The sequence below is a fragment of the Sprattus sprattus genome (genome assembly GCF_963457725.1).
Source record: "Sprattus sprattus genome assembly, chromosome: 7".
NCBI classification, from domain to species: Eukaryota; Metazoa; Chordata; class Actinopteri; order Clupeiformes; family Clupeidae; genus Sprattus; species Sprattus sprattus.
Genome location: NC_137926.1, coordinates 3,311,177 through 3,326,484, shown reverse-complemented (window position 1 = coordinate 3,326,484; position 15,308 = coordinate 3,311,177). Strand labels below are relative to the sequence as shown.

At 45.4% G+C, this 15,308-nt stretch overlaps 1 protein-coding gene across 1 annotated transcript; it reads right to left on the bottom strand.

The window, feature by feature from the left end:
• Nucleotides 1-206: 206 nt before the first annotated feature.
• On the bottom strand, nt 207-13,699 carry il6st (interleukin 6 cytokine family signal transduce). The gene is made up of 16 exons (XM_080841512.1): nt 13,596-13,699; nt 11,657-11,721; nt 11,146-11,487; nt 10,553-10,691; nt 9,966-10,123; nt 9,705-9,859; nt 9,256-9,415; nt 8,182-8,258; nt 7,761-7,986; nt 7,242-7,421; nt 6,665-6,790; nt 6,053-6,196; nt 5,314-5,454; nt 4,204-4,300; nt 1,977-2,058; nt 207-1,142 (listed from the first exon to the last, which is right to left on the bottom strand). The coding sequence occupies exons 2-16, from the start codon at nt 11,706-11,708 to the stop codon at nt 447-449; spliced, it is 2,775 nt and encodes a 924-aa protein (XP_080697638.1). The 5' UTR covers nt 11,709-11,721; nt 13,596-13,699; the 3' UTR covers nt 207-446.
• Between the last annotated feature and the right edge of the window lie 1,609 nt (nt 13,700-15,308).

The following is a 15,308-nucleotide window of genomic DNA, read 5'->3' as shown; positions in this document are numbered from 1 at the left end:
AGGCATACATACAACTATACAAGTATACAAGTATACAAGACAAAGACACAACACGTGAATGGTCAGGACACTGGAAGACCCCTCCTCACTCTTGCCAGTTTCTGTTTTGATAGGGGGGGGGGGGGTGGGTCAGTAACAAAGAGTGAGTTGGGGGGGGGGGGGGGGGGAGGCGAAGGAGAGGACCAGGAAATGTCATTTGACTCAGGTTAGTCTGTCAGTCCCTAAAAGCTTACACGCTTTTTTTCTATTGAAGTGCAAAAAACGCAGCTGTCAATGACTGGGTATGAATTACAAACAAATTAAAACAGTGGATGTCAGTTCATGGCTGTTGCACTTGCAAAAAAGTCTCTTTGCGGCTGTCAGTAAAACAAAGGCACGTGCTCGGGGAATGACGGAGGTGACGGGTGTTATGGGTAGGTGTGGGGGGGGGGGGGGTAAGGTTGGGGTCACTGGGGTCGGTAGCCGCTCTGCTGGGGCATGTAGGACGGGCGGGGGAGCTGGGTGGCGGCGGGCTGCGTCTGCGTCTGCGGCTGCTCTACCGCGGCGGCGTCCTCGGCCGGACCGAACTCCAGTGAGTCCTGCTCGTCCTGCTCCGAGGGGTGCAGCTGCGTCGGACCACCGCTGCCGTCGCCGGCATCGCCGAATCCTCCGCGATGGGGCCTCCTGAATAAGGAGCCGCCGCCTCCCCTGCCCGCCCCGCTCTGCCCACTGCCCTCCTGCTGCTCCTCGCAGTCCAGCAGGGGCTGGGTGGACTCCGAGCGGGCGAAGGTGTGTGCCGGGGCCGGGGTGGCGGCGGTAACCGTGGAGGAGGAGGATGATGATGATGATGAAGATGAGGAGGCTGCGGTGGAGGCGGCTCCCCCCCCGGGCGTCTGGCCCTTGTAGCCCACCACGGAGGAGTACTGCACGGTGCTGGCCGTGGTCTGGCCCGAGTCGGCCTCGTCGCTGTCGGAGACGCTCTGGCGCGGCGAGGACATGCAGGAGGAGCCTCCGATGCCGCTGCTGTGCTCCTCCGACAGGTACTTGTCCTTCTTGAGCGCGGGCAGCGACGTCTTGTCCTCGTCACACAGCGACTTCTGGTCGAACACGTCCACCTCCACCACACTCAGGTCACCCAGCGTCGTCTCTTTGGGCGTACCCGCCTGCCAAACCACAAACAAACAAACAAACAAATAAATAAATAAATAAACAAACAAACAAACAAACAAATAAATAAATCAAACACCAGTGCACTGTTACTGGTAGACTCTCCATGGTACACGGTTAGCCAGCTAACAAGTAACAGCTCTACTAAGCACTTTTTACACACACACACACACACTACGGCCAAAAGTATGTGGATACGTCTCCTAAGTATTTTGGTGACTGTAAACATGGTATGGCCATAGGGGGCCACCTTTAACACCATTCAGTTTGTGACATATCTGCAAAATATGCCCCAGTCAGCTGTAAGTGTGTTACCATATCTAATCTATTATTGTGTCTGTCTTTTTTTAATTAAATGTATTTCTGTTTTTTGTCCTTTTTTTTCTTATCTATTCTTGCCAGGCCTTCTCATCCAACATCAGTGCCTGACCTCATAAATGCACTTTTGCTGAATAGGCACACAGACACACACACACAGACACACAGACACACACACACACAGACAGACAGACACACGGACACACACACACACACACACACACACACACACACACACACACACACACAGACACACACACACACACTCCACAATCTCCAAACTCGTGTGTGAAGCCTTCCAGCAGAGTGGAGGTACTTACAGCTACAAAAGGGGGCAACTCCATAATAATGCCAATGGTGTGTGTGTGTGTGTGTGTGTGTGTGTGTGTGTGTGTGTGTGTGTGTACGTGTGTGTACGTGTGTGTACGTGTGTGTACGTGTGTGTACGTGTGTGTACGTGTGTGTGTGTGTGTGCGCGTGTGTGTGTACCCCCCACACCCCAGCCTGCTTACCCTGGCTGATAGGTCCGGAGACCATTTAGCCACAGTGCTGTTATAGGGATCAGGAACCTGGGGCCAGAACTTCTTCTTGAGCCTGAAGACAAGGTAAACAGAATACACGGTAAACGAACAGAAGACACAGTAAACAGAAGACACAGTAAACAAACAGAGACACAGTAAACAAACAGAAGACACAGTAAACTATCAGAAGACACAGTAAACAGAGGACACAGTAAACAAACAGAAAACACGGTAAACAAACAGAAGACACAGTTAACAGAAGACACAGTAAACAAACAGAGACACAGTAAACAAACAGAAGACACAGTAAACTAACAGAAGACACAGTAAACAGAGGACACAGTAAACAAACAGAACACACAGTAAACAAACAGAAGACACAGTAAACAGAAGACGCAGTGAACAAACAGAAGACATAGTAAACAGAAGACACAGTAAACAAACAGAAGACACAGTAAACAGAAGACACAGTAAACAGAAGACACAGTAAACAAACAGAAGACACAGTAAACAAACAGAAGACACAGTAAACAAACTGAAGACATAGTAAACTGAAGACACAGTAAACAAACTGAAGACATAGTAAACAGAAGACCCAGTGAACAAACAGAAGACACAGTAAACAAACAGAAGACACAGTAAACAAACAGAAGACACAGTAAACAAACTGAAGACACAGTAAACAAACTGAAGACATAGTAAACTGAAGACACAGTAAACAAACTGAAGACATAGTAAACAAACTGAAGACATAGTAAACTGAAGACACAGTAAACAAACTGAAGACATAGTAAACAAACTGAAGACATAGTAAACTGAAGACACAGTAAACAAACTGAAGACATAGTAAACAAACTGAAGACATAGTAAACTGAAGACACAGTAAACAAACTGAAGACATAGTAAACAAACTGAAGACATAGTAAACTGAAGACACAGTAAACAGAGACACAGTAAACCACCTTATTAGGCATTAGGGCATTTATGACATCTATCCATTCTATCTAATTCCATCTTCAATGAAGAGTCTGCTATAGGAAGTCCACAGAAGAACTTTACAAGTTTACCAACACATGTGAGATCTGACTAATTTAGGCGAGAAGATTAAGAATCTACGGTGTCAACAACACAGAGCAGGATGGCAGTAAACACAGAGGTGGGAGGACAGAGCCCAGTGAGAAGGGGAACATATGCTAAGATCGGTGTGGTATGCTAAGATGGGTGTGGTATGCTAAGATGGGTGTGGTATGCTAAGATCGGTGTGGTATGCTAAGATGGGTGTGGTGTGCTAAGATGGGTGTGGCGTGCTAAGTGAGGTGTGGTATGCTAAGATCGGTGTGGTATGCTAAGATCGGTGTGGTATGCTAAGATCGGTGTGGCGTGCTAAGATCGGTGTGGTATGTTAAGATCGGTGTGGTATGCTAAGATCAGTGTGGTGTGCTAAGATCGGTGTGGTATGCTAAGATCGGTGTGGTATGCTAAGATCGGTGTGGTGTGCTAAGATCGGTGTGGCGTGCTAAGATCGGTGTGGTATGCTAAGATCGGTGTGGTGTGCTAAGATGGGTGTGGTGTGCTAAGATCGGTGTGGTATGCTAAGATCGGTGTGGTATGCTAAGATCGGTGTGGTGTGCTAAGATCGGTGTGGCGTGCTAAGATCGGTGTGGTATGCTAAGATCGGTGTGGTGTGCTAAGATGGGTGTGGTGTGCTAAGATCGGTGTGGTATGCTAAGATCGGTGTGGTATGCTAAGATCGGTGTGGTGTGCTAAGGGAGGTGTGGTGTGCTAAGATCGGTGTGGTGTGCTAAGATCAGTGTGGTGTGCTAAGATCGGTGTGGTGTGCTAAGAACGGTGTGGTATGCTAAGATCGGTGTGGTATGCTAAGATCGGTGTGGCGTGCTAAGATCAGTGTGGCGTGCTAATATCGGTGTGGCGTGCTAAGATCGGTGTGGCGTGCTAAGATCGGTGTGGCGTGCTTAGATCGGTGTGGCATGCTAAGATCGGTGTGGTGTGCTAAGATCGGTGTGGTATGCTAAGATCGGTGTGGTGTGCTAAGGGAGGTGTGGTATGCTAAGATCGGTGTGGTGTGCTAAGATCGGTGTGGTGTGCTAAGATCGGTGTGGTGTGCTAAGATCGGTGTGGTGTGCTAAGATCGGTGTGGTGTGCCAAGATCGGTGTGGTGTGCCAAGATCGGTGTGGTGTGCTCAGGGAGGGGACTCACGTCTCTTTGTTCTTGAAGCAAAGCCTTAAGGTCAGTATGGTGAAGAAGAGGAAGCCGAAGCAGACGCACACCACAATCAACTCAATCTCGCCTGGATCTGGGGGGAAAAAGATGAGAGGAGTTTAGATTCATGTCTTTTCACTTCACCTCCAACCTCCAACCTCACTGAAACCCTCAAAGACACATCATCCCCTATCCTTACATTTTAGCACAGCCTCATTCCTTTCCGCAAAACTGTATTCAGCTGAACATCAACTAAGGCTTCTGACAACTAAGACTGTCTCAATTTGGAGCTCGCTTGCAGGGCGACTCGATGAAGTACTGACTTGAGGCACGGAGCCGTCCTTCAGTGTGAAAGAAATATTCTATATAAGTATTATCATGATATGTGTTTGAGTTTGTTAAATGGATTTCTCAGCTGTTTCTTTGTTCTGTTGAGAGGAATGCTGAGTCTGTGAGAAAGGGGGGATGTGAAACTCCGAGGGGTCATGAAATGTTTAGGTTAAGACTGAGTTTGTGTTGTAAGATGCCATGTGTTTTGTGAACTCTTCTTGATTGTTGTGTTAAAGAGGAAGACACCCAGAGTTTGGGTGAGGGGTTCTTAGGTTACTATTTTTATCTCTGGGGAACAGAGACCAGATGGCAACATCGTAAAAGACCTGGGAGTGGTCAATGTATTTTGTAAACCACTGATGTTCAATAAAAGGATTGTTTTGGTCAGAATTCAGGCAGAGGCGATTCTCCGCCTAGGATCCAGGGCGTAAAACAATTCTGTTAAAACTTTGCTCTGGTTTGTGGCGTCTTTATTCTGAGGTAAAATAGTGCGTGTTTAGGGTTATTTCCCTGACATTCAGACAGACAGAGAAGGCGGTTCACTCACCATACTTTGGGGTGCTCATGTAGAAGAAGTCACACATTCATGTACACACACACACACACACACACACACACACACACACACACACACACACACACACACACACACACACACACACACACACACACACACACACACACACACACACACACACACACACACACACACACACACACACACACACACACACACACACACACACACACACACACACACACAGGCGGTTCACTCACCATACTTTGGGGTGCTCATGTAGAAGAAGTCGCTCTTTCTATAGCCTGCCGCCGTCCAGGCCTCGATGTGAACCTTGTAGGTTGTGTCCTTGGTCAAGTTCTTCAGTATGAGGGAGTGCATGTCTGGAGCCACGGTCTCCGCTGGGAACACAATAGAACAATTCAAGAGGAGAGGAGAGGAGAGGAGAGGAGAGGAGAGGAGAGGAGAGGAGAGGAGAGGAGAGGAGAGGAGAGGAGAGGAGAGGAGAGGAGAGGAGAGGAGAGGAGAGGAGAGGAGAGGAGAGAAGAGAAGAGAAGAGAAGAGAAGAGAAGAGAAGAGAAGAGAAGAGAAGAGAAGGGAAGGGAAGGGAAGAGAAGAGAAGAGAAGAGAAGAGAAGAGAAGAGAAGAGAAGAGAAGAGAAGAGAAGGGAAGGGAAGGGAAGGGAAGGGAAGGGAAGGGAAGGGAAGGGAAGAGAAGAGAAGAGAAGAGAAGAGAAGAGAAGAGAAGAGAAGAGAAGAGAAGAGAAGAGAAGAGAAGAGAAGAGAAGAGAAGAGAAGAGAAGAAAGTTGTAAATGATGAGACATGATAGTAAACGAGTACAAGAGCCCATTCCCAACATGACGCCTCTACCCTCGGCTGCAGATTCATGCAAACACATTCAGTCTAATGAGTGCTGCCAACACCACTGCCATAAGATGGGTTCTTCTGCTGATCAAAAATAAATAAATATATAGTATATATTTTTTTTTTTACACTCACCAGTTTTGACGCCTTTGCTCTCGTAGATGATGATGTAGTGTGTGATGAACCCTCGCTGCTTCACTAGGGGGATCTCCTTCCACAGCAGCTCCGCACTGCTCTTCCACGTCTGCAACACTTCTGCCATTGGAACCACGTCCGGCACTAGAGCAGCGACGTGGTAAAAGACCGGGTGTTAAAGACCGGTTTTGCCATTTCATACCTAACCTAGTGACACTTGCCTGCAGTAAATGTGTGAAAGGTTTACAGATAAAATGGATGTGTCCAAATGTTCTCAGTCAAAGTCTAAAGTCAAAAAGTGTATGGGACTGGAATCACAGACAACTCCTTTAACACAATACAAAAAGTGTATGGGACTGGAATCACAGACAACTCCTTTAACACAATACAAAAAGTGTATGGGACTGGAATCACAGACAACTCCTTTAACACAATACAAAAAGTGTATGGGACTGGAATGGCAGACAATTCCTTTAACACAATACAAAAAGTGTATGAGACTGGAATCACGGACAACTCCTTAAACAATACCAAAAGTGTATGGGACTGGAATGGCAGACTGCACTTCCAGCTCAGAAGATCAATAACCCTAATCAATAACCCCATGCTTACCCCCCTCCTCCAGATACGTGGTGACGGTGGCGGCTCTCCCAGGCAGCCTGAGGTGCATGTCCCTGAACCGGCGGTGGTAGATGGGGACCACGGTCACGTTGTATGGTACGAAGGGCTGCAGGTTGCCTAGACACACAAGAGGTCAAGGGGTCACACTAGGATCGGAAGACGTCTCGGTAGTACCCCTCAAGCTGGCTGTAGCCCACAGTCAACACAAAGCTTTCCAACACACTTCAGTGCACTCCGTGAATGGGGAAAATTACGTGGAGCTTTGACCTAGGCGCCAACATCACTCCTGTCTCTCTCTCCCTCCCTCCGTCCCTACCTCCCTCCCTCCCTCTCCCTCTCCCTCTCCTCTCCCTCTCCCTCTCCCTCTCCCTCTCCCTCTCCCTCTCCCTCTCCCTCTCTCTCTCTCTCTCTCTCTCTCTCTCCCTCTCTCTCCCTCTCTCTCTCTCATATCTCTCTCTCCCTCTCCCTCTCCCTCTCTCTCTCTCTCTCTCTCTCTCTCTCATATCTCTCTCTCTCTCTCTCTCTCTCTCTCTCTCTCTCTCTCTCTCTCTCTCTCTCTCTCTCTCACCTTTGACGCAGGCCTTGGTGGCGTTGCGCGGCTCCCTCTGCCAGTCCCACGCCCCGTCCAGCAGAGACACCCACTGCAGCACGTACTCCACTGGCAGACCCTTCAGCACGGGGGCGCTCCACCTCACCCACAGCAGCCCGTCCTGGGCCAACGCACCCACGTCCGACACGGCAGGAAGCTCTGCACACACACACACACACACAAACACACACACACACATACGACCACGGTTAAATGCATGAGGACAGAGACTTAAAGGCCAGGGTGAAATCCATTAGGACAGAGACTTAAAGGCCAGGGTGAAACCAATTAGGACAGAGACTTAAAGGCCAGGGTGAAATGCATAGAGACAGAGACTTAAAGCCACTAACATCTGCGGAATTTGCGTCTGATGTCGTTAGGAATTAATACAGGTGCCATTACGAATCGCACCGGCTCTGGCTGATAAAAACATGACATGGCAATAATACTGAAACAGTAATACATTTATTTGGACTTTGAAAGTGAAATCTTCGGTACCTAGAGCCATCCATGGAACAGCTAGATCCCCTGGGGGCGAGGACCCTACGGAGTTGTTTGCAGTGACGTTAACGTAAGCGACCGACTGCCTTGGCACGGTGAACTCAAACAGTTGGAAAGGCTTTTCACCCTCAAAGGGAAGCAGGGAGGGAGGCTCTCTGGTTACGCCACCCTGAACGATCTTTATCTCATATTGAAGGATCTTCCCATTTGACTCCAAAGGTTTCTGGGGGGGGGGGGGGGACAAATGTAAAATACTACACACGAAGGAAAGAACGCGCATACAATCGAATTTCTGAAAGACTTAAAGAGATTAAAACATCCCACGTGAAGTGCACACAAGTACACTACTGCGAAGGAATCAAGGCTACGTCGCTCATACTCCTGACTGTAAAAGTGGCGGAAGGTCACTGGGCTTTACCTTCAAGAAGACCTGGACGATCTTCTGATCACCATCGACAGTGGTGTTCATCCATAGGTCCGGCTTACTGGAAGGCTCTGGACACACACACACACACACACAGTCAGAACATGCCGGCACCACTAGAATTTAGTTTACAAATGCAGAACTTAATCTCTTCTGGACCACTAGCTGTTTCCATGGTTGTGTAATTAATGTATTCAAATCAACTGTTCAATCAATTGTCAATCAACAAAAGTCACACAATTTAAGAGCAGGTGTTTCATGCTGGTCTAAGAGCAGGTGTTTCATGCTGCTGGTCTAAGAGCAGGTGTTTCATGCTGGTCTAAGAGCAGGTGTTTCATGCTGCTGGTCTAAGAGCAGGTGTTTCATGCTGGTCTGAGAGCAGGTGTTTCATGCTGCTGGTCTAAGAGCAGGTGTTTCATGCTGGTCTAAGAGCAGGTGTTTCATGCTGGTCTAAGAGCAGGTGTTTCATGCTGGTCTAAGAGCAGGTGTTTCATGCTGCTGGTCTAACAGCAGGTGTTTCATGCTGGTCTAAGAGCAGGTGTTTCATGCTGGTCTAAGAGCAGGTGTTTCATGCTGCTGGTCTAAGAGCAGGTGTTTCATGCTGCTGGTCTAACAGCAGGTGTTTCATGCTGCTGGTCTAAGAGCAGGTGTTTCATGCTGCTGGTCTAAGAGCAGGTGTTTCATGCTGCTGGTCTAACAGCAGGTGTTTAATGCTGCTGGTCTAAGAGCAGGTGTTTCATGTTGGTCTAAGAGCAGGTGTTTCATGTTGGTCTAAGAGCAGGTGTTTCATGCTGGTCTAAGAGCAGGTGTTTCATGCTGGTCTAAGAGCAGGTGTTTCATGCTGCTGGTCTAAGAGCAGGTGTTTCATGTTGGTCTAAGAGCAGGTGTTTCATGCTGGTCTAAGAGCAGGTGTTTCATGCGGCTGGTCTAAGAGCAGGTGTTTCATGCGGCTGGTCTAAGAGCAGGTGTTTCATGCGGCTGGTCTAAGAGCAGGTGTTTCATGCGGCTGGTCTAAGAGCAGGTGTTTCGTGCGGCTGGTCTAAGAGCAGGTGTTTCATGCGGACTTACGGTCCTCAGCCGTGCGGGCCGTGGCATTGCGGCTCCAGTCGCTCCAGTAACCCAAATCCTTCTGGCTCTTACAGCGCACCTGCACCATGTACTCAGTGTAGGGCTTCAGTTCTTGAAGCCGAAAGGAGTCCTGGTAGTCCTTCGTGTTCTTCCGAGGCACCTGTAGCATTCGGGAAGACAAATAAAATGATCAAAGAAGCAAACACACTCCCGTTTCCACATATGCAAATCCCTAGATGCAGTTAGCAGCATAAATGTTCAATAAAACAATACAAATAGTGATTGGAAAAACATCTGTAAGTATCCTTTCTTTTCCAGTCAATGGTGAAGACTTTCAATTGGGTTGAATACTTTTGTAAGGCACCGTAGTTAGCGCTGACATATTCACAATACCAGCCAGTCTATTGATTATTGATTGATTATTAGCATTCTGTGAATTAGACACGTACCTCAGACCAAGTGTGCGAGTCTTTCTCACAAAACCTGATGTTGTACTTCAGCATCACATAGGTTTGGTCGATGGTATGATTCCACTGAATGAGAAGAGACCTTGGGATGGCTTGCTCAGAAATAATCCTCACTTTGGCTGGCGGATTCGTTTTGACTGCAAGAACAGACATATATTAAAACAACCATCCCACCTCTTTTGGTTATTTTCTGTTTATTTTGTTTTGTCTTTTCTCTGGGAATTGTCGGTCAGTCAAACTCACTCAAACTATCTGCATCCTGATTCAGGACCTCAGAGGTGGCCTTCCCCAGTCGATTCTCAGCCTCCACCCAGATCTTCACGTCCATATGGTGTGGGAATATCTTCAGCACCACTGTCCCGGAGCTGTTGGACTCTCTTCTGTGGTACACATCCCCTGACCTACACACACCAGGCCAAAGTTAGGGGGGGTGAAAGTTAACTATAAACACACAATTTGTACAATAAAACCAGTTTCATTCAATGATTCAATTCAGCATTTCCAAGAGAAAATAATTCTTGAATATTTGGGGTATATAGGCAAATCTACTTGTTTTAAGTGTAGCTGTACAGTACTGATTTCAAGATTAAATTGCCTAGAATATAGCCTTATTTCAAGATGATGGTGCTGTTATTTGCTGAATATAAGCACATTTTTTTTACGTTTCGAGAAAATAATTCTTAAATCTTTTTGTATTTAGGGAAATGAACTTGTTTTAAGAGTAGCTTTACTGATTTCAAGATAAATTGTCTATGTTGTATATGTAGAGATGAGAAGGATAAAATGCTTGAAATAAGAAATTCTGTCACTGTTTTGTTTCTTTGACTTACTCCTCTATATACAGCGTGTAGTTGGTGTGCATTACAGGGTCTCTAGTTCCTGGGTTCCAGTGACAGGTGACATTATTGGACATCCTGGACCCCACTTGGACTGTCTGGCAGGTCAGGTCCGTGGGCTTCTCTGGAGGATCTGTGGGATTGGAACAGTTGAACGTCACTAGGGGCTTCTGGGTAACGAACGGTCTCCCCATGGCAGACTGAGCCCCAAGCTCAAAAGCACAAGCACACGCTGCATGGAGGTACATGTGATCAGGACACCTAAGGTATACACACATTCAAATGGCCTGGCTACCACTAAGCACCTGTGAGACATCAATGAAACACACACACCAGCCGTACACAGGCGAACACTGTCAATGGAACACACACACCAGCCGTACACAGGCGAACACTGTCAATGGAACACACACACCAGCCGTACACAGGCGAACACTGTCAATGGAACACACACACCAGCCGTACACAGGCGAACACTGTCAATGGAACACACACACCAGCCGTACACAGGCGAACACTGTCAATGGAACACACACACCAGCCGTACACAGGCGAACACTGGAAGGTCATTGAGAATGCTAACTTACATCCTCTATCTAGCAAAATTCCATAGCTGTAGCCTTTGCAGTCGCTTTGAGAGATGGTATGATGGTGGTCAACAGCGCATGTGAAGAAACCCGTCATATCTTGCGTCACGTTGACTGTGATGCTGCCCGCGGAATCGTTTATCTTCCGGTAGGACTCTCGTGGGAGGGTGATCACTTTATGCCCATTGCTATAGGCCCACACTATGTGGTTAGCGTTGAGGTCCTTCTGGCGCAGAAGGCAGGTGGCTGTAAACTCCTTCCCGAGCTCCACAGGGAGGCCTGATATTTGCTCTGGATCTGGGTGTGGGGAGATGTCTACACACCTAGTGTTCTCTTGAAAGGCTGCAAGAGAAGACAAACACAACACTCTAGTCAATAAAAAAACAAAACAACAACAACACAGAAACCAAGCCAGACTATTCCATTTGCTTAGAGCGATAGGGGACGTTTATACAGCCCGATAGATCAGATGCTGCTCAAAGAAAGCATCAAAGATGATTCTGGGACGTACCATGTACACTGGGCAGCAACAACACAGCCAGAAGCAAGGGAAACACTGCCATGATGTCAAAGATCCTGCAGGAGACAATAACAGTTAAATACTTATTTAGTTTTTGTATGACTGAAATGCGGCAGAATATCATCTGATGTGAATCTTACCAAAGGACACAGCCATAACTATCCTACCGTGATGACAATGTTCATCTGGGGGCAACCCAATATATGACAGCCCAGTAGTGTGGGTGAAAATAATTCATGTCTTTACAGGAAATTCTGACCAAAACTTGCACCATATCAAGGCAGAGCTCAAAATAGAAGTGTTAAATTGAAACCGAAAACATCACTGGAGAATGGCATTTTAATGAAGTTGTGGTTGGATTTTCATATGGAAAGCTAGACTTTTTTTGTGGTGGATTTTTGTGTGACCAAACAAACACCCAAATGTCAAGAGGTTTGTGTCCAGACATGTGCTTTAGTTAAAGGTCTGAGAAACATGCCTGTCCCTAGGAGACTATCTGTGGCCTTAAAGTGGTGAAATGGTTTGGTGAAAAACACAACAGCTGCTTAAAGAGCCTACAAAACACTGTACATTTGGTTATAGCTTCACATAATCCTGGTGAACTCATATTGCATTTTGCAGAAAAACTTTTAATTTGTTTTATCTTTCTGGACACATATAAATAGACTCTTAGCACTGTTCCGGGCTAAGGAAGAAGTTGAGTTTGCATTAACCGCATGTGTGAGACTACTTTTGTCTTTCTTCTTATGCCACAACTGTAGTAGTCAATGAATGTATTGAACAACATTTGGCAATGGATGAAGAAACATCATGTGGAAACATGTCTGGGAAATATGTTAGGTTGACCCTCTCTTATAAAATATTTAAATCTCTGTGGTGATTTCTGTGTCAAACTAAATATTGACTTAATTTAAGAAGGAACTCTTCCACTTAGGAAAATAAACAGCACAGCTGTTCGTTTCATTTTTGTAAATCCAAGAATCCATACATGCTTTTACTTTCAGCTTTCTCCACACTGTAAGTGAACTTTAAATAGACTCCTTTATAAAACTGGAAAAAGAATGACAATCAACGTTTCAGGGTTCATTTAAAAGGGGATGGTTGTTCTGTAATAACTGGAAGTAATCGATTTGTCCCCCATTGTCCTACAGGTTATAGGCACGGTTATAATATCAAGGCTACATCTTCTTCGCTGTGAATTGAGAAATAAACGAAGGTTCTTCTTAGCTATTGTTAGTATCTAAATACCTTCTCTTTGAAATCGTCGACACTCTTTTTTAAAAGAAATGTCAGTTTCTACATGTGTTTGAGAGGTAGACTATGTTCGTAGTGCTATAAGGCACAGGGACGTTGTTTGGGTATAGCCTACCTTGAGGAGGTACCGTTACATATGGCTTGTAAACATAGTATCAGTGGTAATGACACGTTTGCTTAGGGATTTTATAGTTGATCCTTCTTGGTGAACCATCAAACTAGATAAATTAACTAAGATAACTAACTATGCAGCATCTTTCGTGGCTATAGGCAGGGGACGTTGGCCAATGCAATGTGCGCAGGCTGTCAAGTTACAAGGCTATACTGCTGTGCTACCTAGCACCACTTTCAGTAGATAACATGAACGACCATCATTCGTCACTAAACCTTAAGTTTCTTTATGAGAAGTCGTATCATGGGAAATAAGTAACATTTACTATGTTTATGTAGACTTTCCGAGATTAAAGTTAATCCAGTAAATCAGTCAGAACATTAAAGGCAATTCGGCTGCAGCGAGCCAGCTACCTATTGCTAGGTATGATAGCTCACGTTAGCTTAATTTACAGTAGGCTACGTCGAGGGTCTTACTTTCCTGATTTCATAACAGCAGTGTCAAACGATACATTCAACAACACAGTTTATGTAAGAACAGGATACTTTATATAATATACATTACCTAAGAAGTCACTATATATCCTTATTATCCCACTGATTCCATGTCTGGACCAAGAACAAATATATCTAGCACTTCAGAGGCACTACTTCGCTTGATGGGCAAACTCCGCCCTAAGTCTCTGCCTACAGAGAAATATACGGATATGAAGGCATGTGGACGAGGCAGAGGTCTGTCGAAAGGTAACACACATGATTTACAAATCTGCGAATTCAACGCACGACAACATGTTTACGTCAGTCCACATTTCCGCTCATATTTCCCGTTAGTCTCCGCCCCCTTACCCGAAAGTCATATATTATGTTAACCAGTTATTGTAGGGCTTGGATGGGCACACTCGCAGTGTGTCTTTTATTTGGTTTGGGTCTAAAATCCTGAAATTACCAGAATTTTAGAGGAAAGAGGCGTAATATTTTCGGATTACAAACAGGCCTGTACATTTCCCACATAGTAGTTTTGTGGAAGACAGAGAACTGGTGTGACCCCTAATTGCAAAGAGATGACTCACAGTCTTCCAAACGCAAGCTGACATATTTCAGGCATTTGCTAAGTAACCCTTAGACGAGTCATTCCACTGCAGAGACAAGTTCAACACCCCGGAATCCTGGAACTTGCTGTGACTTAAATGGCCTAACAGGAAAAGTTGGAGAACAATACTTCCATCTGTGGCCCCCTGGGCTTTTACTGGTAAACCAACCCAGGCCTGTGGTCCTTCAGGAACTGCGGTGGTGAATCTGGAGAACCAGGACTATACAGACAGTGCTCTTTCTATTGTTTCTTAGTAACTACACAATTATTCACTTGCAAGAAAACATTAAGAATAGCCAAGTGGTTACGGTTTGACAGACATTCCTTTCTCTTGCCACCAACATGATTTCTTGTCAACCAGACCAGGTCTTTAACTAGACCAGGCCTTTAACCACGTTGTGAGAGTACTACTCATACTGTAATACCATATGTATTACTGACATGACAAAGTAATTTGTATAATGATGGTACACATGTGTAGACATTATGAATGACTTATGCTGGGTTACAAAATCCTTCATTTGATACATAAAATAGAAAGCAATTGCATTTTAAGATGAATGGAGTTGTTACTGTTGGAGGCTACATACTTGTATGTATTTAGACTACATACAGATCATAACCCAGTAAATCCTGATTATTATCTGCTTCAGAAAATTCTGATAGAAATTTTTGTTTTGAAAAATGTGGTAATTAGGAAAGGGGTGATGCTTTGTGGTCTGCACTAGAGTTAGGAAAGGGGTAATGCTTTGCCCAATCCCTGAATTTGACTTTCAATGGAACTCCCTCTGGTCATTTCAAGAGTGGTTAAACCGCAATACATGTTGCCTTCTAATGCATGTTGTTTATTGGAGGTCAACCCTAACCACCGACTAAAATGTCTTCAGCGTTTGGAGCATCAGTGGTGGAATGATCTCGAGACATGCTGCATTGAGTTATTGATTTGATAATTAAATTCCTTTATTACAAAACAGTCAGATAAGAACTTCAATACGTCACTTGAATGCTTTAAACACGTACATTAAAGAATAATAAGACACAGTGCATGCCTTTAGATAAAGTATTTTGATGAATAAAAATATGTAAAAATAAGAAAGAATCTCTTTAATAAACGTTATCAAATACTTAAACCATTTTTATAAATCCTGTCATTTACTTCTTGTCTGAGCGTATCTTGTACAGAGCAAC